Here is a 24,902-nt window from a genome sequence, read left to right as displayed (position 1 = left end):
GGCAAAGATGAAGGTCTGAATTCTACCACTTCCCACATCTGAAGTCATGGGAGAATGATAATGAGGGATTCAAAACACCTACTCTGAGTGATCCCTGCTCTGAGCTCGATGGATGAGTCTCCCTTGTGCAAGGGGCCAGTACAAAGCCTATGCACCACTTAAGTCCCTCTTAAGGCCCATAGGGGCTTAAGTGGTGCATAGGCCTTGTACTGAAGGTCAAAAAATATCACGAAGATCCCTGCTAACAGACCTCTAAGGCAGAGGGTAGGGAAACATTCCCCCTGCACTCCAATTCCTTCATATTTGGTAACCTGTTTAATCCCAGAGAGAATAAAAAGCACCCCAAAATATGATGATAAAAATAAACCTCAAGGACAATAAAGCACCAGAAAACTCATGTCTCTATACATATTTTATTACATACCCTTATTATATAGACTTTTGACTCGAATGAGAATAAAGTACAAAGTAACAGTGGAAAACACCTGACTGTTAATGCTAATTTCATCAGGACCAGACAGTGCAAAACACACACTGCAAAACAACATCAAACAGACATTTGGCGCTTCTGTTTATTTTAGCTCTTAGGCTAAAGGTGGGGTGTTCACAGTACTGGTGTATCAGACAGATGAACAGAGAGAGGTATCATACAAGTTAAAGATGCAGATACTTGCTAGATCACACGTAGGCCATCCCCCTGCCCATGAAGGATTGTTCCCTAGAGTCTCCAAGGCCTTGTCCAGTCCAGCTTTAACAAGTCCCAAATGACAGGGCTTCTACCAATTCCCTTGGAAGACTATTCCAAGACCTAATGGATCTCACTGTTGGGAAATGTTTTCTCTTCAATTTCAGACAATTAATTTTCTTTCTGGTCAATTTCATCCAGTTAATCCAGGGCCTGGGAGAGGTGGGATTAAAACACTTGAGACTACACACAGAAAATGGCACAGAACAGGAAAGAGGCCCAGAGGATACAGAGAGAGAAATGACGGGCCAATTGGTCCAGCCCCTACTCCAGCAGGACTGTTTCCTAGAGAGTGGGGTCTACGGGGATTCCTTTGCGAGCCAGAATAGGCACACACAGATAGGGCTTCCCCCGCACACTGAAGGTGGGGGCTGTTCCAGACAGTCATTCTGCCTGCCACATCCCATGGAGCATTGGCACGAGACTCAATCACTCATTTCCCTTTTATTTTTTTTTTCTTTTGACTTAGTTTATGAAGGTGAGTGTTCTGCTGGTGAAATACAAGAGCGATTGTGGAGTTCATGCTGGTAACATTCCTGGAGACCGGAGTCCCTCCCACCTACACACAGACACAGAGTTGGAGCACAGTACAAACTCCCCATCACTTCCTGACAACGTACATCCAACCAGGGCTGGAGGGATCGCCCGTGGTGGAGAGGAGAGGTCAGTCTCTATGGTTCGGTCCTTCCTGACCCTTTCCGTAGGAACAGTTAGACCCATGACTGTAAGTGGGTGGTTGAACTGGCTCCCAGACATCTCTGGAGGGCAGACTCCACCTGTGGGATGACTGCCATACACACAGTAATATGGATTCTTTCATAGAGAGAGAAACTGGGAACACCAGAGAGAGAGAGAGAGAGAGATTGAGATTTCCTTATCTTGAGTCTTTTCAAAACATGGAACCTCGGTCTTACGGGGATATTTTAATCTGTCCCTGACATCTCTGAGCTCCTGACCTCTAGTACAAAGGTTTTTATTGCTACCCCATTGCTCAACCTGGGGTCCATTTGCATTGGTGGCCTAGCCACCACGTTACAACAGTCAAGGCCCAAGAAGCAGGTCTCTAAGTTGAACTCAGAGACTATGGCTTTATTATTTTGAGTGACCTTTGGGCAATAGATATTGTCAATGTAATTGAGGGCTGCCATTTATCTGTAGTCATACTGAGGAACAAAATCATTACCGGATGATACGGTGATGTTGCACTGTGACATTTGCACCTTCACAGCCTTGATTCAGCAAGGTACTGAAGCATGTAGGACAGGGGTTCTCAAACTGGAGGTCGTGACCCCTCAGGGGGTGGTGAGGCTATTACATGGGGGGTCGCGAGCTGTCAGCCTCTACCCCAAATCCCGCTTTGCCTCCAATATTTATAATGGTGTTAAATATATTTAAAAGGTATTAATTTATTAGAGGGGGGTCGCACTCAGAGGTTTGCTATGTGAAAGGGGTCACCAGTACAAAAGTTTGCGAACCACTGATGTAGGATAACTAGTGTGCGTACATTTAGGCACATGCTTCAGTACCTTACTGAATCAGGGCCCATGTTATGATATCTGCATCAAGATCACCATGTTCCAGTCTGAATGTAGGGACTCAACTGTCTCACATTGACAGACCCAAGAAGGTCCCACCAGTTGGGACCTTGGTGTTGGTGATGATGCCTCATCTGACCAGGGCAGATGAAATGGCCAATAAAGGCCAACGACATTTGCCAGGCGCTGAGGAGAGTTTCCATTTGTACTACAGCCATCACTGCTAACATAAACGTTATTCCCCAAGCAACCCGCAATGACAAGTCACCCACTTAAATCGACATAATATGTTCTCCATCCTTCATTCAGTAATGGATGAAAAAGCTCTGTCATCAGTTTCCAGTGAAAATTATCACTGGCTCCAAAACTCTCATCCTAGGGACTATATATGCTGTGAGCTGATCCAAGAGCCATGATGGGGGAGGAGCCTGTCTGCACCCCTGCGTCTAATGGCTCTTGCTGCACACTGGAGCCATCACGGAGCGCGGCACTGAACCAGCACCAAGAGCAGTCTGATGGTATGGAATGTACTGAAGTATGTACAAAACAGCAGCACTTTGTGTATGGTATGGAATGTACAGACATGTGCACAATAGGGCAGCAGGGACTGTGTTACAATGGTACAGAATGTACAGAAGGGTGGCCGATAGGGCAACAACGGCAAATATGCAGCAGGATATATCAAAAGGTGGCCATGGCTGGGCTGCACTGGTATGGAATGCACTGACAGTGGTACTGTATGGAATGCAGATAACTGGGCATGATTGGTCAAGACTGGAGTTTTATAATATATTACGTATAGAAATGAGGACAACGGGGTATTAGGGACATGTTAGCATAGAAAGTGAGAAACAGCCAGGGTCACGATGGATCAGCAGAGATACAAAGCACCGTGGAACAGGAGCCAGTGTCTTACTAGAGTTCTAAGCAGGTGTGGCACAGTAGTACCTGCTGGGGAATGCCTCGTGTCCTAGGCTCGGAGTTGGGCCAGTGTTATCAGCTACGATTTGCACGCTATTCGCAATGAAGAAAAAGGTGCTGGATTCCCACTCTCCCATGGAGTCACATTTTCTTACAGTACTTTGTTAGCAAATCAGCCCTAGGAAAGCATGGAGGAAAGTGCAAAAACAGTGTACATATACACATTATATGCTACACAGGTGGGATCTAGAAAGCACAGTCATTAGTAGTGCCCCATCTCCACCCGGCTCAGCATCCCTTACCGGAGATTCACAGTGAAGGGTTCTCCAAGGAGCATTTCACAGTTTTCAGTGTGGATGACAGTCAAGAGGGTGCAGCACCAGAACTGATGCACTAAGGGATCCATTTCAAAAAATGCTGTAGGACAGAGGACTGTACGAGTGCAAGTCTACTCATAATAAAGGACCCTCGATCCCTGGGTCATGGACAGGTGAAGAAGATCCAACGTCTAGTAATGATAAATCCAGAGCCCTGAGTCAAGGAGAGGTGCAAGACATTTCCTGGCAGGATCCACACAGACCTCCTTAACTGAAAATTGCGTGCAAGAATTTAGTGCTCATGAAATTTGATCCTGCTTTGAGCAGGAGGTTGGACTAGATGACCTCCTGAGGTCTCTTCCAACCCTAATCTTCTATGATTCTGTAAAAGTACCAGATTGACAGCCCTGGAGACTGAAGTCCTCTATCCCCCAAACAGGTACAACATGAGCACCAATAAAGCAATCTTTACTCCCATTGCCCGTCCTGTGTGTCTCACTCCTGAGCTAGGAAAATCACCTCTAGGGGTGAGTAGGGAATTCACTCTCCATGGCTCATTCAATCCATGGCATCTCTAATGAGACTCCCAGCACAGATGGCAATTCAGTGGCATTGGTGATTTCTGTGATGTGCACAGTTGTCCATGAAGAACTGGACTGAGAGCCTCCAAATTCATTTTACGTAAGTCACCAAAGAGGTATTTGATGATAACACCTTTCAGATCCTAGCAAATTGGGCTAGATTTAAACCAGTGACCTAGCAGTAAAAGGATCTATGTCCCATATCAAGTCTATTTGTTATCATCTGGTGCCCATAAGAATTTTTTTTAAAAGGTAATGTATAGGTGCAGGTATCCTCTAATGGATAATGAATGACAGAGACCTTTACCTTTGGTGGATCTAAAAATCCAGGCCATGGAGTGGTGCAGGAGATCCTTTGCTGAGTAATGAGTATCTTGTCTAGGGTAGACCTGAAAGCCTTGAGTTAACAGAGGAGCACAAACCTTGCTTCAGAAATGGAGAAGAAGAAGGAAAAAAAGAGGTAACTCTGGTGATTAACAGAGACCTGTGTCAGCAAAGAGTGAAACTACCCTTCTTCAGTCACCAGACAGTAGATTCTCTCCTGAGTGAGGAGAAACATGCATCCAGACCAAACCTTGTTAGCCAGGGCCCACCCAGAAAAGGCTCTGTTTGGGTGTTTTTCTAGAAACACCCTACACACAGAATACTAGACCTCAGGCACCCCAAAGGCAAGGTTATCCCGTATCATCAGTGTTTTCCGAAGATCTCGTTCCATGATCGGCCTTTGCGTCCGCCACTTGTGGGCCTCCTGTAGGCCCGGCTCAAAGTAGTATATGCAAGCTCCGAAGCCCACCAAGATGAGAATGGAGATCATCAGATACACTGGCACAAACCAATCCAAGAAGTGGGGCATGGCTGCTGGAGAAGGGGGAGGGAAACAGATGTAGATGGATTAAGGTGAGTGACAACATGAAACTGATCAGACATAAGGAGACGTGTAGAGATTACCTAACTAAAAGGACCCAGGCCACTCCATCCTCATTTACAGCCCTCCTGCATCCAGTTTAGAACATAGCTTTGCCCTATTTTAATGCCTAGTCCTGCCCTTTAGTACCCTGCTTTGCCCCAGTTTGGCAATCTACTTTGTAAGGTTCAGCACCAATTATGCCCCACTCTGCCCTGGTCAAGCACCATCTTTGCCCCCAGATTGCACTGGGATGTTCTCTAGTCTCCCAGTGTGTACAAACAAAGGCATTCAGACTGCACTGGTTGGGGGGGACTGGATTTTTTTTTAAAATTCTCATTAACATATTCATGTTTTTAACTTCTGCTTTTCATTTGACTTGGTCTCTGACTTCAGATCATTTGCTGGCTGCAATGCATCTAAACTGATGTGAAGTGTTCATAGAATGGGCCTAAAAAGTGAGCCTAAAAGTGACTTACCTTGAACAGCTGATTTTTCTTATCCGAATTCACTCTTGGGTTGCTTGTGATGTTCCCTTTTCAAACCAATATACCCCTAAGAAAGGCAAAACAAGAAGCACTCAACTTACCCAGACACAAAACCCATCACCACTGGCATTAACTATCTGCCTTGTTAGTCTCAACAGAGAGGCCAAGAGCTGAATGGGTTATAGAGACCAAAATCTCCCAGAGTTGCTACATTCACATCAGAGTTGAGGCACTTGGCAAAAGAGGGTGGGGAAGTTTGCATGGCTGCTGCTTGTACTATGTCTGATCTGTAAGGCTGTGATTTAGTCACGGAGTCCGTGACTTCCAAAGACCTCTGTGACTTCAGCCAGCACCGGCTGGGAACTGCAGGGTCCTCTGCCGCCTGTGGATGCTGGGAATCGTGGGGTAACCCGGCTGCCCCAAGCCGGTTGGCACCGCCCACCACTCCCAGCTGCCGTGGTAGCAGGGGGGACCCCCACCATTCCTGGACACCGTTCCCGGCTGTGGGAGGCGGCAAGGGAGATCCCTGCCGCTCCCAGCCGCCGCGGGCGGCAGGAGACCATCACTGCTCCTGGCCGCCGCTGGTGGCAAGAGGACTCCCGCTTCTCCCGGCTGCCACATGTGGCGGGGTACTCCTGGAACTCTCTGCTTCCGTGGGTGACAGGGGGGGGACACATGGAGTTCCCAGCCACCACAAGCAGCAGAGGGGAACCCCCAGAGCTCCCTGTGGCCACGGGAAGCCAGGTGGACCCCCACAGCTCCCAGCCGGAGTGGGAGGGAGGGAGGAGCCCCGCAGCTTGGAGCCACAAGCGGAGGGGGACCCTGGAGCTCCAAGCCTCCTGGAGTTCCCAGCTCACTCCCCAGGGACAGGTCATGGGCTTCCTTTAATTTTGCATTATTGTCCGTGACTTTTACTAAAAATATCCATGACAAAAATCTTAACCTTACTGACCCATTCTCCAGCACTATAATTCCTGCAACTGTCACCATTCATAGCACAAAGTATTTTACAAACAGTAACAAATCCATTCCCAGGGGCCCCCTGCAAGGCAAGAAAGTATTAGTCTCCCTATTTAAAGCAAATTTATAGAGAGGTGATTTGGTCAAGATCACACAGGACATGTGTCAGAGCCAGGGACAGAACCATCTTTTTGGACTCCCAGTCCCCTCCTCTTACCAAAACACTGTCCTAAGTGTTTTGCAAGCAGGGGTAAAATAAGGAGACCAAATTCAGCCCTTTCCCAAGCAGGACCAACCCCCACCGAAGACAGCAGAGATTGTACCTGCACGTGCCAGCTCTGCATTTTGTGCAGGGGATTTTTGGTTTAATTTTCATTTCTGATCATCATACATTTTGGTGACCAAAACAAAAATCCTCAAGCACAAGAGAAGAGGCTTGGAAAGCAAGACAAGCACAGAAAGCATCTGCAGTTAGGCAGAAGTTACAATGGAGACCTATTTAGGGTTGGATTTTCAAAAGCACTCAGCATTGCCCTAACTCTTCTCCCTCTAAAGTCAATGGTAAAATGACCATTGACTTCAACAGGAGTAGAATTAGGCCAATGTTGAGCACTTGAAAATGACACTGTGACAGATACTGCAGTATCTTTGGGGGCCACTGTATTACATTTATGAATGGTTTATGTAAGACTGTGTTACACTCCATGGGGGAAGGTTACCACAGTTTCTCCTGAAGCTAAAAACAGTGGGAGTGATTAAGGCAAGTCATTGAGTCTAAACAGCTCTGCAGGGGTACCACTCCTTGGAATGGTTTGCATATACTCCTTCAAGCTGTGTTTTCTAGGGACTAGCAGACAAAGGGTTTTTTTTATAAGAAGATGATCTTGAACTGACACGGGGCCTTCTTTCGGATCCAGCAAACAGACAGGACCTTTTGTCCAAGAGTTGGAAACACTTTGGCCAACTAGGGCCCCTTAAAACTGATGGGTGACTCTTGATATGTTTAGTGTGTGTTTAAATCTGTTTATTATTTTCTTATGTTTCCTCTGTACTGCTTTTATTTCAAGAATAATTGTGCTTGCTTAGAAATAACTGTGTGGTAACTTGCTACTGCTGGCTACACACTGGTAGTAATCCTCAGAGACTGCTCAGGTTCCAGCCATCAGGCAGACTGGCTTGCTGGGGATATCACAGCGTAAGGCAGGAAGCTGTGCAGCCTTAAATCCCCCAATCAGATGGGAGTGGACAAGGATTCCTGCCAGAGACAGTTGATGGCTGAAGACCTGACTGGGCACTCCTGGAGTGGACCACACAGCAGAGAATACAGGTGCAGTCGCCTTTAAACTGTGACAGTCACATTGAAGAGAGAGTCTGATTATTTTTTGGGGCTTACCACTACACTATTAGCTGCTTATCTCTGTCCCACTGCTTGGGCCTTTCCAGGGTTGGTCGGGGGAGGGGGGAAGATTTGCCACACTAACTTCTGCTGCTACTACTGCCCATCTATCTCTGTCCCACCCCTACCTCCAAACCAGGTGAGACACATTCTCCTCTCTTCCCAGCCAATAATATTCTTACATCATATATCTGTCCTGTGGGCAAAGCAAATGTATGTCATGCCCCTGTGATACTATGTTGCAGCATGATTGTACGGCAAAGGAACGTAATACTTGGAGACACCAAATGATACTCTTATCTTGTTCTGTGTACCAAATCCAGGAAGTTAGCAGTCAAACCTTCCCGACATCCACCCTAACTGATAAGTGGATGGGAATCACTCCTTCTCTTGTGCTGTTCCACAATTTCCCTTTAAATTTCTCTCTCTAGATGTATTAATACACAAAGGACAGTATACTTAACAGCAGATGGTGTGTCATTGCTACTGGGATCTCAAAGAGTTTCTGAAAATCCCTTAGGGATATCCCAAAATTGCTGGCTCAGCTGGATCTGACTGCCAGTCACCCAGGAATATACCTAATTAAAATATCATATAGCATAAAATTAACTAAGGCAAATGCCTTCTTAAGGATGAGACGACTGTGAGAAAATGAAATGTGAAGGGTGTAAATAGTAAGCAGGGAGAGAACTTATTAAGGATGATCCAGGAATATGGCAAAGAGCAATAGGAAGTATCTCAGCAAAGGGGAAATTTAAGATGGCGATCAATACACCTTTTTGTAACAGGGATATCTGCAGTATTAGACTATAGCACCATTTCCTAAGCAAAGTGATGAAAACCCCTCACTCAGTTATTATTCAAAACTGGACAATGCCCTGGAAAATGTGCTGTAGTGAACAATTCTGCATAAACCACAGTGGAGGAATGGACAGGATGTGACCTGACAGATTGCTTCCATCTCTGATTTCTATGACATGTTGAGGGTTTTAGCTAATTTGGTACCATACCGACTGATTTCATATAGTTCTTGTTGATTTTTTTATACTGGAGCAATCAACCAAATCAAATTTGCATAAGAGTGCATATGTGGGACTGCTTTTCCCCTACTTAACCTTTCAGCTCATTTCCCTCAGCTACCAAGATTTCCCCCACCCCACTAGTGCAGAGCAAGTCAGCAGGAAGTGTAAGAGTGAACATGATATTCATTTCAACCCTATGAATCACATTTTTTATCACCTCAGATTCACAGGACTAGATATCAAACCACCAGTGATTCTCACTCACATGCACAGAGATAAACAACAAACTGTCAGATCGGAGACTGGGAAGGAATCTCCCTTCTCCAGTCTTATTCACATGGATCTTGGAAGGTTTCAGAGTAGCAGCCGTGTTAGTCTGTATCCGCAAAAAGAAAAGGAGGACTTGTGGCACCTTAGAGACTAACAAATTTATTTGAGCATAAGCTTTTGTGAGCTACAGCTCACTTCATCGGATGCATTTGATGAAGTGAGCTTTAGCTCACGAAAGCTTATGCTCAAATAAATTTGTTAGTCTCTAAGGTGCCACGAGTACTCCTTTTTTTAGGGATCTTGGAAGTTCATCCATCTTCTAAAGCCTTGAGGGGGAGGGATCAGGTGGGTTTATCCTACATGCTGAGGGATGCACTCATGGATTTCAGTTCTACCTGTCTTTTTTGGTCATGTTCCTACAACTCAACATTTCTGCAACCTCCCTGGCATCTCCATTTCCTTGTCAAGTCCTTGAGCATTTTTTCCCCTTTCTTTCACTTGATTGCCAGCTCCCATCTCGTCATGTCCACTATCCTCTTCACGGAGCCTCTCAACATCCCCCTTAATCATCTAGAGGGGGGGAACCTTTCAGTGACAGGAGGTATGACTTCCTCCTCATACCCTGGAATTAAACAGGTAGTCTCTTCCTCAGCTTCATTTCTGGACATCTTTTATAAATAACTTTAACCACCCCCACCCCCCACACATTGGGATAACAGTGGTTTTGTGTGGGAAGCGGGGAAATGTACATCTAAGAATGGGATGTCATTCATCCCAGTCTTGTAATGAAGAGTGGCAGAGAGAAAAGTGGTGGAAAAGGAACCAGTCCCCCATGTCAGGAAACACCGATCAGGTTGGGATTTGAAATATGGCAGAAGATCCTTCAATCTAGATGCCTGTTTATCCATTCTCTACCAGTAGCACTTACTTCTTCAAAGGCTGATTATGCCAGTGAAATTTCCATATTACCCATGCACAACAAATGACCCTGCATTCTTCACCTTGGCACTTACTGAGCTATCTGAGTGGGGACCAAAGCTGCCAGGATCAACTTCCAAAGGTGTCACAGGAAATTACATAAAGCCCTGGCTAATGTAATGGATGCCTGAAGTGACACCAATGGGGAGAGGGAGGGAAAATGAACAGGTAACTAACTATTGCTAAGCTACCACAGGTGGTGGGGGAAAGGCTGATTTTATGAGTAATTTCCCTCCCACATTTCATCCACTTTCAAAATATGAAAATGAAGTTATAGTCCAAAAAGTGACAGTAAAAACTATACTGTGAGTTTTCTACTTATACTCCCACTGTGACCTGCAGATTCCCATCTATCCTCAGCTCACCAGCCAAAAGATGATTTTTCTATCTGCTTCCAACTGAAACTCCACCTTGGCTTTGCCAGTCCCTCTACTCCCTCTGCCTTCGACATCCCAAATGAAGGAGTTTGCAATCAAATCTTGGCTGGACATATTGTGGCAGATACATGAGGCATATTAGAACCCACCTCGCTCTCCGACAGTGATACACTAGCTCTGCAGTCAGCTCTTGTTTTGGCCAGTGAAATGAGCAGATTTGACTGGAAGACCCCGAGAGCAGATATTCGGACTAGAGAAGGTGTCGATTTTACACAGTGGGTCCGCTGACCTTAAGCAGCCTTTAACCCCCACTGTGCTAATATTTTCAGTGATTTTTTCCCACTGTTAGGTTCATGCCTTTTTAGAGGTGAAAAAAAGTCATCTACATTTGAGCTGAGGTTTCAGTTAACTAAGTTCAAGGGGACCCCTCTCCTCCTTTAAAAAACCCATGATGCACCCCTCACTCAACACCCCCCTGCAGCAGCGCCTCTTCAGATTGACCATTTGTGCTGGACACCAGGCTGGCTGGAGGTGTTGTGGAAATAGCTATGATGGCATACTGGGCCTTCCAGGAATTTGAGCACCAGTCCCAAGTGACTGAGCAAAAACCACTTGGGCAGGAGAGGGTGAGCAGGAAACCGGAGAGAGCTTGCAAGGGCTGCCCGACACCTGACAGTGGCCAAGTGAAGGAGGGCTACTGAGACACACAGAGGGCTGGATCACCAGGGGCCCTGGCCGGGGCACGGATGTTCAGCAGCGGGATTCTTCCCCTGCTAGGTCTGGGAGGGAAGATGTCGAGCTGTGGCTCCGAGACAGAAACCCGAGTCCATCCCGCCGCAGCGCGCCCGTCGGGTGTTGCGGGGGACGCCCGGACACAGAGGGGCTGCAGCCAAGCCTGGGACGGGACTGGCCCGGAGGCGCAGCTCGCCCGCCCCGCCTAGGGGTCCGGCACGCGCCACCTACCGGGCTGCACGAGCGTGGGTCGCGCGGGGGCTTCGGGCAGCGCGCGGACGATCCTCCGGTCCTCGAGACTCCGGGGGCGCCCCTCGCGCGTGACGCCGCTGCGCGTGACAGGACCAAAGGGAGAGAGGGACGGGGGGGGGGGCGGGATAAGCGGAGCAGAGCGCGTGAGAGAGCCGCGCGCCGGCCCCCTGCGGCTACCCCTTGTCCATCAACCTGCGAGGCACCCCGCCGGCCCTGGCCCTGCGCACGGGCGGGGCGAAACCTTCCCCGACCAATGGAAGCGGCGCGGAGGCCTAGATGTGCTGTTGCCATAGCAACAAGGCGGGGAGCGCTTCAGCGCACGTGGTACAGAGCGAGCCGGGATCCGCGCGGGGCCGGGGGCCGTCCCACGAGGACCCAGCAGGGAGGCTCTGTGCGGGCCGGCGGGCTGCGGCTGGGGCGATCGGCTTGTTTGTGACCTGCCCGACTGTGAGCCAGCGGCGAGCCAGGGGGAGGGGCTGGGCTGGGCTGCACGGGAGGGCGGCAGCGCTTGGGGGAAGCTGGGCATAGGGGTGGTTGGAAGGACTGGCGGCTGGGATGCAAGGCCGGGACTCAGGAGCTCTTTTTCCCGCCCCCCACGGTGGTCTGAGAATGGGGGGCGGGTGGAGCTCCCCCCTTAGTGCAGCTTAGCCCGGGCTCTGCATCTTCTGCACGCCCCAACGGAGCCCTGAGACCCCCCGTCCCTTCCCACAGCAGACTCGCCCCCATCCAAAGGAGTCCCGAACAATGCCCCATCGGCTGGAGAAGACCCGCACTGGCCGAATGCCCGCCCGCATCGATCCGGAGGAGTCCTGGCCTGCTCAAGCCCCGAGCCTTCCCCTCCTACACAGGAAGGTCCCCTTGGCCAGCTGCAGCCAACCCCTGCATCGCCTCCTCAGACACCAAGCCGATGCAGGGTAAAGCCTCTTAGCGCTGTGATGTTTCACTCAGTGATGGGCTGCTCAGCACCTTCTCTCTCTCACAACCTTTTCTTTCTACCCTCCCCTTCCACACTTCACACGCTCCTCAAAGTCACGCTATCACAAACTCACCCAAGGCCCCTTTGGTTTTCAGAGCGCCTCTTGAAGGCCACAGCTTCTCAGGCACGTAGAGCCTTCCTTTCAACACGCAGTGGCCACAGCTATTTCTCAAGTCCCGCCATTACTGTCACAGTTAAAATCATAACAAAAGGAAAAAATACAGGAGCCCAGCCTGCTGCCTGTCTGCTTTTCTCTCTTCCTGGCCCCTTGACCAGCTGCCACCCTGTTTGGCTGGGCAATTGTCCTTATGCCTGTGGCCAGAGTATTTCCCTTTGCGGCTCCAAAATATCTCCCACGTGCAGGTCTTGAAGCTGGGCCCAGTGGCGGAAGGCGATGTAGAAGCAGGCGGGGTGGCTTTGCAGGCTAATTGTCTCTTTGGAGGTGAAAATCCACACTGCAGGGTGCGAACAGAAGTCACCATAAAAGGAGGAGGCAAGGCATGTGCTCGCCAGGCCAGGCATTTCTTTCTCCCCATTCAAAAGGAATGGCCCTTCCTGTTGGGGAATCGAACCCCAGTCTCTCGCGTGCCAGGCGGGGATACTCACTACTATACTAACGAGGAATGGGGCAGGGCTATGTGCTATACAGACCTCCTACAGATCACCTATGTCCAGCTTACATCACACCATGGCCTCCACCAGGCAACAACACCCCTTGCTCTCTTCTTCCTAAAGCCTTTGGCTGCAGGCAGCAACAGCCCTGGCAAAAGCCCTGTCTCTCCTCACATGCGCTTGCCCAGCAGGCCGCCTTTGGGGGGGCTACACAGATCTTCCCACAACACCTGACTTGGACCTTTTCCTCAATGAAGGGCTGCTCAGCACCTTCTTCCTTTCACAACCCTTTCTTTCTACCCTCCCCCTTCCACACTTCACATGCTCCTTAAAGTGACGCTATCACAAACTCACCCAAGGCTCCTTTGGCTTTCAGAGCGCCTCTTGAGGGCCGCAGCTTCTCAGGCCCGTAGAGCCTTCCTTTCAACACAGTGGCTGGACGTTCCAAACTCAGCCCTTTCCAGGATGGAATACGCCGCTTCCAGATGTTGGTGCCCAGGAAGAATTCCTCTTACTCTTCTCCTGATTCACTTTCCTTCTCCAAGTGGAAACTAGGGACCAGCTGCTGCCTCTCTGCAAATGGATGCAATCAGGCTGACCCACTAAGCTTGTGTCAGGAGATTTCCCACCCAAAAGCAATACCGTGACTTGGATTTGAGCTGAGGTTGCTGCGGCCACCGCACAGATTAGTAACCACTATACAATCAGGGCCAGCACTGGTGAGAGCTGCATCTTGTTATGAGAACTACTCTGGATAAGAAAGCACCAGACACTGATGAATTGCATATTCTTCAACAGTATAGAAATGCTTTAACTCGTTATTCTGTGCTAAAGTACTGATAAATAACCATGAAACAAAAGAGGATACCAGGGCTGCAGTTTCTTTGATTTCCAGAAACACCGTGGGCCTGATTCACCACTGTGTTACTCCAGTTTTACACTGATGTAAGTCCATTGATTTCTGTGCAAAACCAGAGTGAGGCAGTAGTGAATTAGGCCCTATATATTAATAAAGCATTCAGTATGGTGCCTTGGAACTCATACAGGATTATAATACCAATTTACAAAGGAGGTCAATATCCTTATCCCCATTTTATGATGGGGAACCCAAGGCACAGAGAGATGAAAGCCCAAGGTTAGATAGTAAATCACAATGTGCATTTTAAACTTATATAAAAGAAAGATTGGAGGTTTGGGGTTGGTTACATCAAGGGAAAGGTAAGCTACTCATCAAGGTAAACGGTACAGGTCAGATTCTCTGCTATGTCCAACCTCTGCTGGGCACAGCAGAAATAGGGCTATCAGGGAACTGGTTAAAGCTCCCTGATTCTCTGCCAAGCCAGGCCGTGGACTGGGGGTTTCTCTAACCTGCACTAGCTGACTGTGGTCCCCAAGGGACCTTCAAGGGACAACTGAGGATTGCTGGAGTTCATTATGCTATGGGTTCTGGGGACAGAGGCATAGGAGCCACTTTTGGGGACTCACACCCAGTTTCCACTCCCTTTGTGCCACCAAGAATCTGTCCCTATTATTTTTACTTCTGGTTTTAACAGTGGAGTCCGTTCCGTCATTACTGGAATGTAGCTGGATATGCCCTTTTGCCTCACTGGTCTAAGGTAAATAAAATACCCAGTGTCCTGAAGAGGGCTATGTGGAAAATATGCTGATGTGTTTGCCCATAGGCTGTGTTTGGTAAAAATGAACTCATGCCATTCTAGAATGGTACCTCAATCTTATGTTAAAAAACATGAAGAGAATGTGGTTAACCAAAGATATCCTACAACCTGTTCAATTTTCAGAATGAGTAGCATCTATTGTGTGTCCTAAGAAACAGGCAGGCACTGTTGGCATTTGCAGAGCTTATAAGGTAACAAGCCATGTGAACTAATATCCAGTTGCCCAAGCCCAGGATCTGTTAGTACAGGTTTGCAAAACTAGATGTGCCTCAAGTTTACAAGTAGGTGGAGCTCCAGCAAGAGGCACAAAAATACTTGTGCTTAAATACCCAGTTTCAGCATAATTGATTTCCTCATGGAGTGACTAGCCCTCTGGATGTATATCAGCATATCACAAATCAAATATTCCAGTGTTTAAGTGGAGTGATCTGCCTTCTAGATGCTCTTATAGTTTTAAACAAGGAAACTAATTAGAGAAATCTGGACTGTTATACACAAATCAATCCTTCTCCTTGACCAGCTTTCCTCTTCTTAGTGAGCCTGTATTCCTAGCAGAACTGATTCTCTTTTGCATTGCCTCTTGTGCCATCATTTACACCTTTGCAGTGAATGTAAAATGCTACCATTCTGATTGGGGTGTGTTTAACATTTTCTTGGCCCCACTGTAAATGATTACACCAAGTGCAAAGCAGTGGAGAATTAGTCCCAACATCTCCTCATACCTATGGAAATGGGCTCACTGTGAAGTGGTTTTTCTGGAGAACCATCCCTGCCCCACTCAGAGTAAAATAAATTTGCTTTTGTCTAAATTCTTTGTGCCATTCATAACTGTTATTCAAGAAAGTTTAATTTACCTCTTTCTCCAGTGCCCCAGATTTTGCATAGCACATGTTTCAGTAAGAGGCTACAAAGCAGCAGCAGGGTTAAGGGAGAATGCCACTTCTGTGATCTATTTAGAGCAGGTTGCACAGCGGAGCCAAGAGGTCAGTGAAGAAGCTTGGCAACATGTGACCTCCAGAAGAAGAAGGGGGAATGTCTGGGTACCAGCAACGCGGACACAGGTAAATAACCGTTTTCATGTTCTCTCCACAGGTACCATTGCGGAGAGTGGACCAGATGATACGTCTGGGGGGAGAAAGCAGAAGGAGACTCCGCTGGTTGGAAGGCATGAGATGCGCTGTCCTGAGATTGGGGGTTCCACGACCACCACTCCCAAGAAAAGGAGGTGGGTGGTGGTGGTCGGGGACGCTCTCCTCAGGGGGACTGAATCATCTATCTGCCGCCCTGACCGGGAAAACAGAGAAGTCTGCTGCTTGCCAGGGGCTAAGATTCGCAATGTGATGGAGAGACTGCCGAGACTCAAGCCCTCGGATCGCTACCCCTTCCTGCTTCTCCACGTGGGCACCAATGATACTGCCAAGAATGACCTTGAGCGGATCACTGCGGACTACGTGGCTCTGGGAAGAAGGATAAAGGAGTTGGAGGCGCAAGCGGTGTTCTCGTCCATCCTCCCCGTGGAAGGAAAAGGCCGGGATAGGGACCGTCGAATCGTGGAAGTCAACGAATGGCTACGCAGGTGGTGTCGGAGAGAAGGCTTTGGATTCTTTGACCATGGGATGGTGTTCCATGAAGGAGGAGTGCTGGGCAGAGACGGGCTCCACCTAACGAAGAGAGGGAAGAGCATCTTTGCGAGCAGGCTGGCTAACCTAGTGAGGAGGGCTTTAAACTAGGTTCACCGGGGGAAGGAGACCAAAGCCCTGAGGTAAGTGGGAAAGCGGGATACCGGGAGGAAGCACAGGCAGGAACGTCTGTGAGGGGAGGGCTCCTACCTCATACTGAGAATGAGGGGCAATCAGCAGATTATCTCAAGTGCCTATATACAAATGTACAAAGCCTTGGAAACAAGCAGGAAGAACTGGAGGTCCTGGTGATGTCAAGGAATTATGACGTGATTGGAATAACAGGGACTTGGTGGGATAACTCACATGACTGGAGTACTGTCATGGATGGTTATAAACTGTTCAGGATGGACAGGCAGGGCAGAAAAGGTGGGGGAGTAGCACTGTATGTAAGGGAGCAGTATGACTGCTCAGAGCTCCGGTATGAAACTGGAGAAAAACCTGAGTGTCTCTGGATTAAGTTTAGAAGTGTGAGCAACAAGAGTGATGTCGTGGTGGGAGTCTGCTATAGACCACCGGACCAGGGGGATGAGGTGGATGAGGCTTTCTTCCAGCAACTCGCAGAAGCTACTAGATCAAACGCCCTGGTTCTCATGGGCGACTTTAATCTTCCTGATATCTGCTGGGAGAGTACTACAGCGGTGCATAGACAATCCAGGAAGTTTTTGGAAAATGTAGGGGACAATTTCCTGGTGCAAGTGCTAGAGGAGCCAACTAGGGGGGGAGCTTTTCTTGACCTGCTGCTCACAAACTGGGAAGAATTAGTGGGGGAAGCAAAAGTGGATGGGAATCTGGGAGGCAGTGACCATGAGTTGGTTGAGTTCAGGATCCTGACACAGGGAAGAAAGGTAAGCAGGAGAATACGGACCCTGGACTTCAGGAAAGCAGACTTTGACTCCCTCAGGGAACTGATGGGTAGGATCCCCTGGGGGAATAACATGAAGGGGAAAAAGAAAAGGAGTACTTGTGGCATCTTAGAGACTAACCAATTTATTTGAGCATGAGCTTTCGTGAGCTACAGCTCACTTCATCGGATGCATACCGTGGAAACTGCAGCAGACTTTATATACACACAGAGAATATGAAACAATACCATGAAGGGGAAAAAGAAAAGGAGTACTTGTGGCACCTTAGAGACTAACCAATTTATTTGAGCATGAGCTTTCGTGAGTTACAGCTCACTTCATCAGATGCATACCGTGGAAACTGCAGCAGACTTTATATACACACAGAGAATATGAAACAATACCTCCTCCCACCCCACTGTCCTGCTGGTAATAGCTTATCTAAAGTGATCATCAAGTTGGGCCATTTCCAGCACAAATCCAGGTTTTCTCACCCTCCACCCCCCCACACACAAATTCACTCTCCTGCTGGTAATAGCCCATCCAAAGTGACAACTCTCTACACAATGTGCATGATAATCAAGTTGGGCCATTTCCAGCACAAATTCAGGTTTTCTCGCCCCCCCACCCCCATACACACACAAACTCACTCTCCTGCTGGTAATAGCTCATCCAAAGTGAACACTCCCTACAATGTGCATGGTAATCAAGGTGGGCCATGTCCAGCACAAATCCAGGCTCTCTCACCCCCCCCCCCTTTTTTCCTCACAGCAGGAGAGTGAGTTTTTGTGTGTGTGTGTGTCCCTGGGAAAAAAAAGGGGGGACGCGTTGCATATGAGAGTGCTAAAGGAATTGGCGGCTGTGATTGCAGAGCCATTGGCCATTATCTTTGAAAACTCGTGGCGAACAGGGGAAGTCCCAGATGACTGGAAAAAGGCTAATGTCATGCCAATCTTTAAAAAAGGGAAGGAGGAGGATCCTGGGAACTACAGGCCAGTCAGCCTCACCTCAGTTCCTGGAAAACTCATGGAGCAGGTCCTCAAGGAATCAATCCTGAAGCACTTACACGAGAGGAAAGTGATCAGGAACAGTCAGCATGGATTCACCAAGGGAAGGTCATGCCTGACTAATGTAATCGCCTTCTATGATGAGATTACTGGTTCTGTGGATGAAGGGAAAGCAGTGGATGTATTGTTTCTTGACTTTAGCAAAGCTTTTGACACGGTCTCCCACAGTATTCTTGTCAGCAAGTTGAAGTATGGGCTGGATGAATGCACTATAAGGTGGGTAGAAAGTTGGCTAGATTGTCGGGCTCAACGGGTAGTCATCAATGGCTCCATGTCTAGTTGGCAGCCAGTATCAAGTGGAGTGCCCCAAGGGTCGGTCCTGGGGCCGGTTTTGTTCAATATCTTCATAAATGATCTGGAGGATGGTGTGGATTGCACTCTCAGCAAATTTGCGGATGATACTAAACTAGGAGAAGTGGTAGATACACTGGAGGGCAGGGATAGGATACAGAGGGACCTAGACAAATTGGAGGATTGGGCCAAAAGAAATCTAATGAGGTTCAACAAGGATAAGTGCAGGGTCCTGCACTTAGGACGGAAGAACCCAATGCACCGCTACAGACTAGGGACCGAATGGCTAGGCAGCAGTTCTGCAGAAAAGGACCTAGGGGTGACAGTGGACGAGAAGCTGGATATGAGTCAACAGTGTGCCCTTGTTGCCAAGAAGGCCAATGGCATTTTGGGATGTATAAGTAGGGGCGTAGCCAGCAGATCGAGGGACGTGATCGTTCCCCTCTATTCGACATTGGTGAGGCCTCATCTGGAGTACTGTGTCCAGTTTTGGGCCCCGCACTACAAAAAGGATGTGGATAAATTGGAGAGAGTCCAGCGAAGGGCAACAAAAATGATTAGGGGTCTGGAACACATGACTTATGAGGAGACGCTGAGGGAACTGGGATTGTTTAGTCTGCAGAAGAGAAGAATGAGGGGGGATTTGATAGCTGCCTTCAACTACCTGAGAGGTGGTTCCAAAGAGGATGGCTCTAGACTATTCTCAGTGGTAGAAGAGGACAGGACAAGGAGTAATGGTCTCAAGTTGCAGTGGGGGAGGTTTAGGTTGGACATTAGGAAAAACTTTTTCACTAGGAGGGTGGTGAAACACTGGAATGCGTTACCTAGGGAGGTGGTAGAATCTCCTTCCTTAGAAGTTTTTAAGGTCATGCTTGACAAAGCCCTGGCTGGGATGATTTAATTGGGGATTGGTCCTGCTTTGAGCAGGGGGTTGGACTAGATGACCTCCTGAGGTCCCTTCCAACCCTGATATTCTATGATTCTATGATTTGGCAGTCATAGCAGACGATCATGGAGCACTTTCCGAAGTGCCCTAATCAATGAGTGCATGGGTAGCTAAGGAGGTTGAGCATCTTCACTTAAAACGTGGGGACAGGGCAGAAATGAGCAAACAAGAAGAAACCCACCTTGATTATACTTCAAAAGGTTTTCTCTCCCCCCACCCCACTCTCTTGCTGGTAATAGCTCATCTTAAGTGATCACTCTCCTTACAATGTGTATGATAAACACCCATTTTTTCATGGTCTGTGCATATATAAATCTCACTGTATTTTCCACTTTATGCATCCGACGAAGTGAGCTGTAGCTCACGAAAGCTTATGCTCAAATAAATTGGTTCGTCTCTACGGTGCCACAAGTCCTCCTTTTTGCGAATACAGACTAACACGGCTGCTGCTCTGAAACCAAACAAGAAGAATGGAGACTGAATTCCTCTTAACTCTATCCTCTCATGGGATGAGATCCAAGTGCAGTGGGAGTGTCTAAAGGGACAGCCCAAGACTGAATAAAAATGGAGATTGGGTGGGGAGCCTAGCAGTTACCAGATCTCTCCTTCTCTCACACAAAGATAGATGGGTCTCTCAGACCTAGAAGGCGGTGTGTTGAAGAAGTGCCCTCCCAGATGGTGCCAAGGTACTCAGATACCATGGCAATGAGCAGAGTAAAAATGCCTACTATGGACAGTTAGATAATTGTGGATTCAAGATAAACTGGCTAATCAGCGCTGGAGCTCTCACATTGAAAACTGATGTTTGAAATGCCTGCAGTGACAAGTGGATGAAGCCAGTAAGTGTGTCCCATACCATGCAATGAACTCATCCCTAGCTACAGCTCTCGCCTTCAGTGTAGAGAGCAGGGGAGGAGAGGAGTGGGCTGGGGTGGGGAGAATAATTTCTCTTATTAACTTGGTGCTGCATCTTTTAGCACATTTTCATTTCTTCAGCAAATAAAAGAACCTTTGTTTTCTCACTCCAACCCAACTAGCAGCCTCTGGTTATTTAATGCTTCTGTCTGCCTCGAACCTTTGGAACATGCCTGTCTTGGATTCGCCCTCCCAACTGAATCTGACAGGAACCATAAATATTCTCTGATCTCTTCTGCTTCAGCTGTAATTCGCCAAGTGCTGGCAATGAGCTGAGCTGTCTGCCTTTGTCAGGATCAAAACAGGCATTCAAGCCATATGATGTCAGACTATATTACCCACCACAACCACCCTGCCTCTCCTATGAGCACTCAGCAGAGGACAGGGAGAGGTATCACTTGCAAGTCTGTCCATGCTGTCTTCATTAGCCCATGACATCATCCTCGAGCCTTCTTAGCCTCTCCCTGCCCCCAAGCATACACACATACTCCGTACTATGAGGTGTTATAGTTAAAGCTCAGGCAGTGACCCAAGCCCAGCATGAAACAAAGCTGCTAACTATATACAAGATTCAGGCTACCTCTGCATAGACCTGCAGGCAGTGCAGTCAAGCAACAATGGCTGCAGCAAGACAGGCTGCAAGTTTTATACCTTAGGATCGAGGAGGGTGACTGACTGCCTCTCCAAGGGCATTACATTGCCAGGTGTCTCTTCAGATTATGATCTCAGTACAAATTCACTGTGATAACACAACATTTATATACTGCTTTACATCTTCAAATTGCTCTGTAAACTAACTGTGATCAGTTATAAATATCAGTAACACTATATAATCAGTGATACTATAAACAAAGGAGCAGGATGCCTGGGTGGTAAGTGAATAGGAGAGCTCCAGGGGAAATCCTGCAGGATGTGGAAGCAAGATTTAGTTAGTCCTTTTCTATCTTCTAAACTCTTCACAAACACAAATGAATGAATCCACTCAGCAGTCTTGGGAGGCAGGAAGGGATCATTAAACCCATTTTACTGATGGAGAACTGAGGCACAGACAGGTTAAGTGACTTGCTGAAAGTCAGAGGGAATCCATGTGAGAGTGAAGATTACACCTAATGAGTTCCTGGCTCTCAATCCTCTCATCAGTCTGTGCCTCTCTGCTGGTTCTGGCAAACAACTAGGATCAGTTGTCTCTGGGTCAGTAGTCAGACAATGACTAAGCACTGTACTGAGGCTCTGTGCTGTAGGTAGTGAGGAAGGGGACTGGAAAACATTCACTTCCCATCTCAACTGTTGATTAGTGTTGCTGTGTGCCATTAAATATCTTTTGTATTTCATCCTGAAGCAGGGATCTCAAACTCAAGTCACCATGAGGGCCACATGAGGACTAGTACATTTGCCTGGGGGCTGCATCATTGACACCTTTGCATATAAAGAAACAAAAGCTTGCCCCCGGCCCCGCCCCCACTCCATCCCTTTCATGAGGCCCCGCCCCACCTCTTCCCCAAAGTCCCCGCCCCAACTCAGCCCCTATTCCAACCCCTTCCCCAAATCCCCACCCCTGCCCAACCTCTCCTCCTCCTCCCCATAGTGCGCCACATCCCCGCTCTTCCCTCTTCCTCCTGAAAAGTGCTAAGCACCGCCAAACAGTTGTTTGGTGGTGGGAAGTGCCTGGAGGTAGGCAGAGGAGCGGGGACGCAGCACGCTGGGGGCAGGTGGGTGAGGGGAGCTTGGCGGCGGCGGGAAATAATTCTGGGGGAAGGGGGAGAAATTGGCGGGCCACAGCAAATAATTCCGCGGGCTGCATGTTTGAGACCTCCATCCTAAAGGTAGCTGCATTTTAATAGTGAGAAAATGACTTATAGTTTGTACGTAGCAGTGGCGTGTTATGACAGTTTTAATAAGGCATGCAACAACTCACATGTTTAGGCCGTCCAAAATGGCATCCTCCATGTGGTATGTGACAGGTTGGATCACAGAAACCCTCTGGGGGGTTGCCAACTGATGTGCCAAGACTACTTCTGCTCCTACTTTCCTGCCCTAGCAGCTTAGGTTTGAGCTAGACCTGCTATCCTGCTGCAAACCCAGACCCAGGTCTGAACCACGTCCCCTAACAGCTGTAGGCTTAACTGAAAGCAGCTTACAGAAGTGTTCCTGTTTTTAACACTCAGATGCCCAACTCCCAATGGGGTCCAAACCCTAAATAAATCCATTTTACCCTGCATATACAGGTTAAACTCATAAACTGTTCACCCTCTATAACACTGACAGAGAGATATGCACAGCTGTCCCCCCCCCAAAGTATTAATACATACTCTGGGTTAATTAATAAGTAAAAAGTGATTTTATTAAATACAGAAAGTAGGATTTAAGTAGTTCCAAGTAGTAACAGACAGAAGTGAATTACCAAGCAAAATAAAACACACAAGTCTATGTCTAATCAAACCAAATACAGAAAAACCTCACCAATTCCAGTAAGCTTCCTTTTACAGACTAATCTCCTTCTAGTCTGGGTCCAGCAATCACTCACACCCCCTGTAGTTACTGTCCTTTGTTTCAGTTTCTTTCAGGTATCTTTAGGGGTGGAGAAACTCTCTCTTTAGCCAGCTGAAGACCCAATGGAGGGGTCTCCCAGGGGTTTAGATAGACTCTGTCTTGTGGATAGAGACTCCCTCCTCTCTCCTATGCAAAGTCCAGCTATAAAATGGAGCTTTGGAGTCACCTGGGCAAGTCACGTGTCCATGCATGACTGAGTTCCTTACCAGCCAAGCCACATTCCTGGGAAAGCTCAGATGTGGATTGGCATCTCCAAGTTCATTGTTGGCTTAAGGGCTTCTTGATTGGGCACTTACTGAGAATAGTCTTTTCTCAGGAAACTGACCAACTGCTTCACTAAAACCTACTTAGAATCAGACAAATATACAGCCAATATTCATAACTTCAAACACAAAAATGATACATGCATACAGATAGGATTAATAGATTCAGGAGATCATAACCTCTACAGAGATATGTTACATGGCATATGTAGCATAAAACATATTCCAGTTATGTCATATATATATATATATATATATATATACACACACACACAAATACACACACATACATACACACTCATAAGCATATTTCCATAAAGCCTTATGGGAGGGCACGTCACAGACCTCACATATACTGTCACACCTGGGTCAAGATCCCGCTGTGCAGAGGATGCCATTCTGTTCTACAAATGCAGTGACATCACATCCTCACAAATGCCATCCTTCATGAGGACTGGACAGTCATCCTGAGTGCTGTCAGTTAGACAACATACAGCTGCTCAGGCATGCAGGCAAGGCAAGCCTTGTACACACAGACAGCACGCCACTGGTGTGTAACTCCTTCCCCTTCTTGCCTAAACCCCTAATCATTTTTTTACATTCTTATTTCCCTCTAGGAGCATAAGTCTGTGTTTGTTTCCCCTTCTATAAAATAGAACTAATACTCATCCTCCCACCCTACCTCATAAGGTTGTTGTGACTAGTTAATATCTGTATAAACACCAGGCATCTCTATTAAAGTGCTTTGTAGCACGTAGCTAGAAAGCACCAATAGAACTGCCAAGTATTATTTATTATTACGAACATACAAACTGAGTCACCATGATGCCAGTGGCGTCCCAATAGCACATTAATTCAAAGATGGCAACTGGTGGCCATGGGGGCTGCATCTGGCCGGCCAGATCATTTTATTTGGCCCATCACAGCCCCACTTGGGGCAGGCGACCCAATGGCACCAGGAAAGGCGCAGGGCACTGCGGGGGAAAGCCTCACCTGCACACAGACGCACGCATCACCTGGTGCTGTGGCGAAAGCCAACAGGCTGGAGTGGGGAGCTGGGCCCAGCCCCATGGCACAGGAGCCACTGCTGTGGGGTGAGCTTGTGGGGGCAGAACCTGACCTCAGCCTGCCCCAGCATCACGTGCCCCGGCTCACCCCGGGTTAACGAGCCAGGCTACTGGCATCAGGGGCGAGGAGAATCCTATTGAGGCGGGGCCAGCAGCTTTTATTGCCCCCCCCCCCGAAAACCCTGGGCCAGGGAACTGACAGGCGCGGCCCAGAAGAGCCCTGCACGCCCCAAAGCGGGTCTGTTGGGCCAACCGCCCAAGCCCCTAACGCGCTGCTGGAACCCAGCCACCTCAGACACTTGCCGCAAGCCGCATGCGTAGTAACACGGTTCCGACTCGCCCTCAGCGAGACTGCGCTGCGCACGCAGCACGGTGGGGGGGGGGAGTGACGCGCGCGCCAGACAGTCACGCGTCTGGAGACCGAAGTAGGGTAACGAAAGCGAACTGCGCACACAAGGAGCGCGCGGGCCCTCACGCCGCACGCAGGAAGTGCGCGCGCATAGCATGCGACGTGATTCTTGAGCGCATGCGCGCGCG

At 48.3% G+C, this 24,902-nt stretch overlaps 1 protein-coding gene across 4 annotated transcripts; it reads right to left on the bottom strand.

Annotated features, from left to right (window-relative positions):
- Nucleotides 1-399: 399 nt before the first annotated feature.
- SMIM45 (small integral membrane protein 45) lies at nucleotides 400-24,273 on the bottom strand. 4 transcript variants are annotated; one of them, XM_084617276.1, is made up of 6 exons: nucleotides 22,946-24,271; nucleotides 13,421-13,639; nucleotides 12,528-12,909; nucleotides 11,458-11,555; nucleotides 5,483-5,558; nucleotides 400-4,957 (listed from the first exon to the last, which is right to left on the bottom strand). In XM_084617276.1, exon 6 carries the CDS (start codon nucleotides 4,950-4,952, stop codon nucleotides 4,746-4,748), a length of 207 nt encoding a protein of 68 aa, XP_084473402.1. In that variant the 5' UTR covers nucleotides 4,953-4,957; nucleotides 5,483-5,558; nucleotides 11,458-11,555; nucleotides 12,528-12,909; nucleotides 13,421-13,639; nucleotides 22,946-24,271; the 3' UTR covers nucleotides 400-4,745. The 4 variants fall into 4 exon arrangements, with proteins under 4 accessions (XP_084473402.1, XP_084473403.1, XP_084473405.1 ...); XM_084617277.1 differs by lacking the exons at nucleotides 11,458-11,555; nucleotides 12,528-12,909 and having other exon boundaries at nucleotides 22,946-24,272; XM_084617279.1 differs by lacking the exons at nucleotides 11,458-11,555; nucleotides 12,528-12,909; nucleotides 13,421-13,639 and having other exon boundaries at nucleotides 400-4,954; nucleotides 22,946-24,273.
- Between the last annotated feature and the right edge of the window lie 629 nt (nucleotides 24,274-24,902).

The sequence above is a fragment of the Lepidochelys olivacea genome (genome assembly GCF_965140295.1).
Source record: "Lepidochelys olivacea isolate rLepOli2 genome assembly, chromosome: 1".
Classification (NCBI taxonomy): domain Eukaryota; kingdom Metazoa; phylum Chordata; order Testudines; family Cheloniidae; genus Lepidochelys; species Lepidochelys olivacea.
Note: the sequence above shows the minus strand (reverse complement) of the source record. Positions and strands in the feature narration are given on the sequence as shown.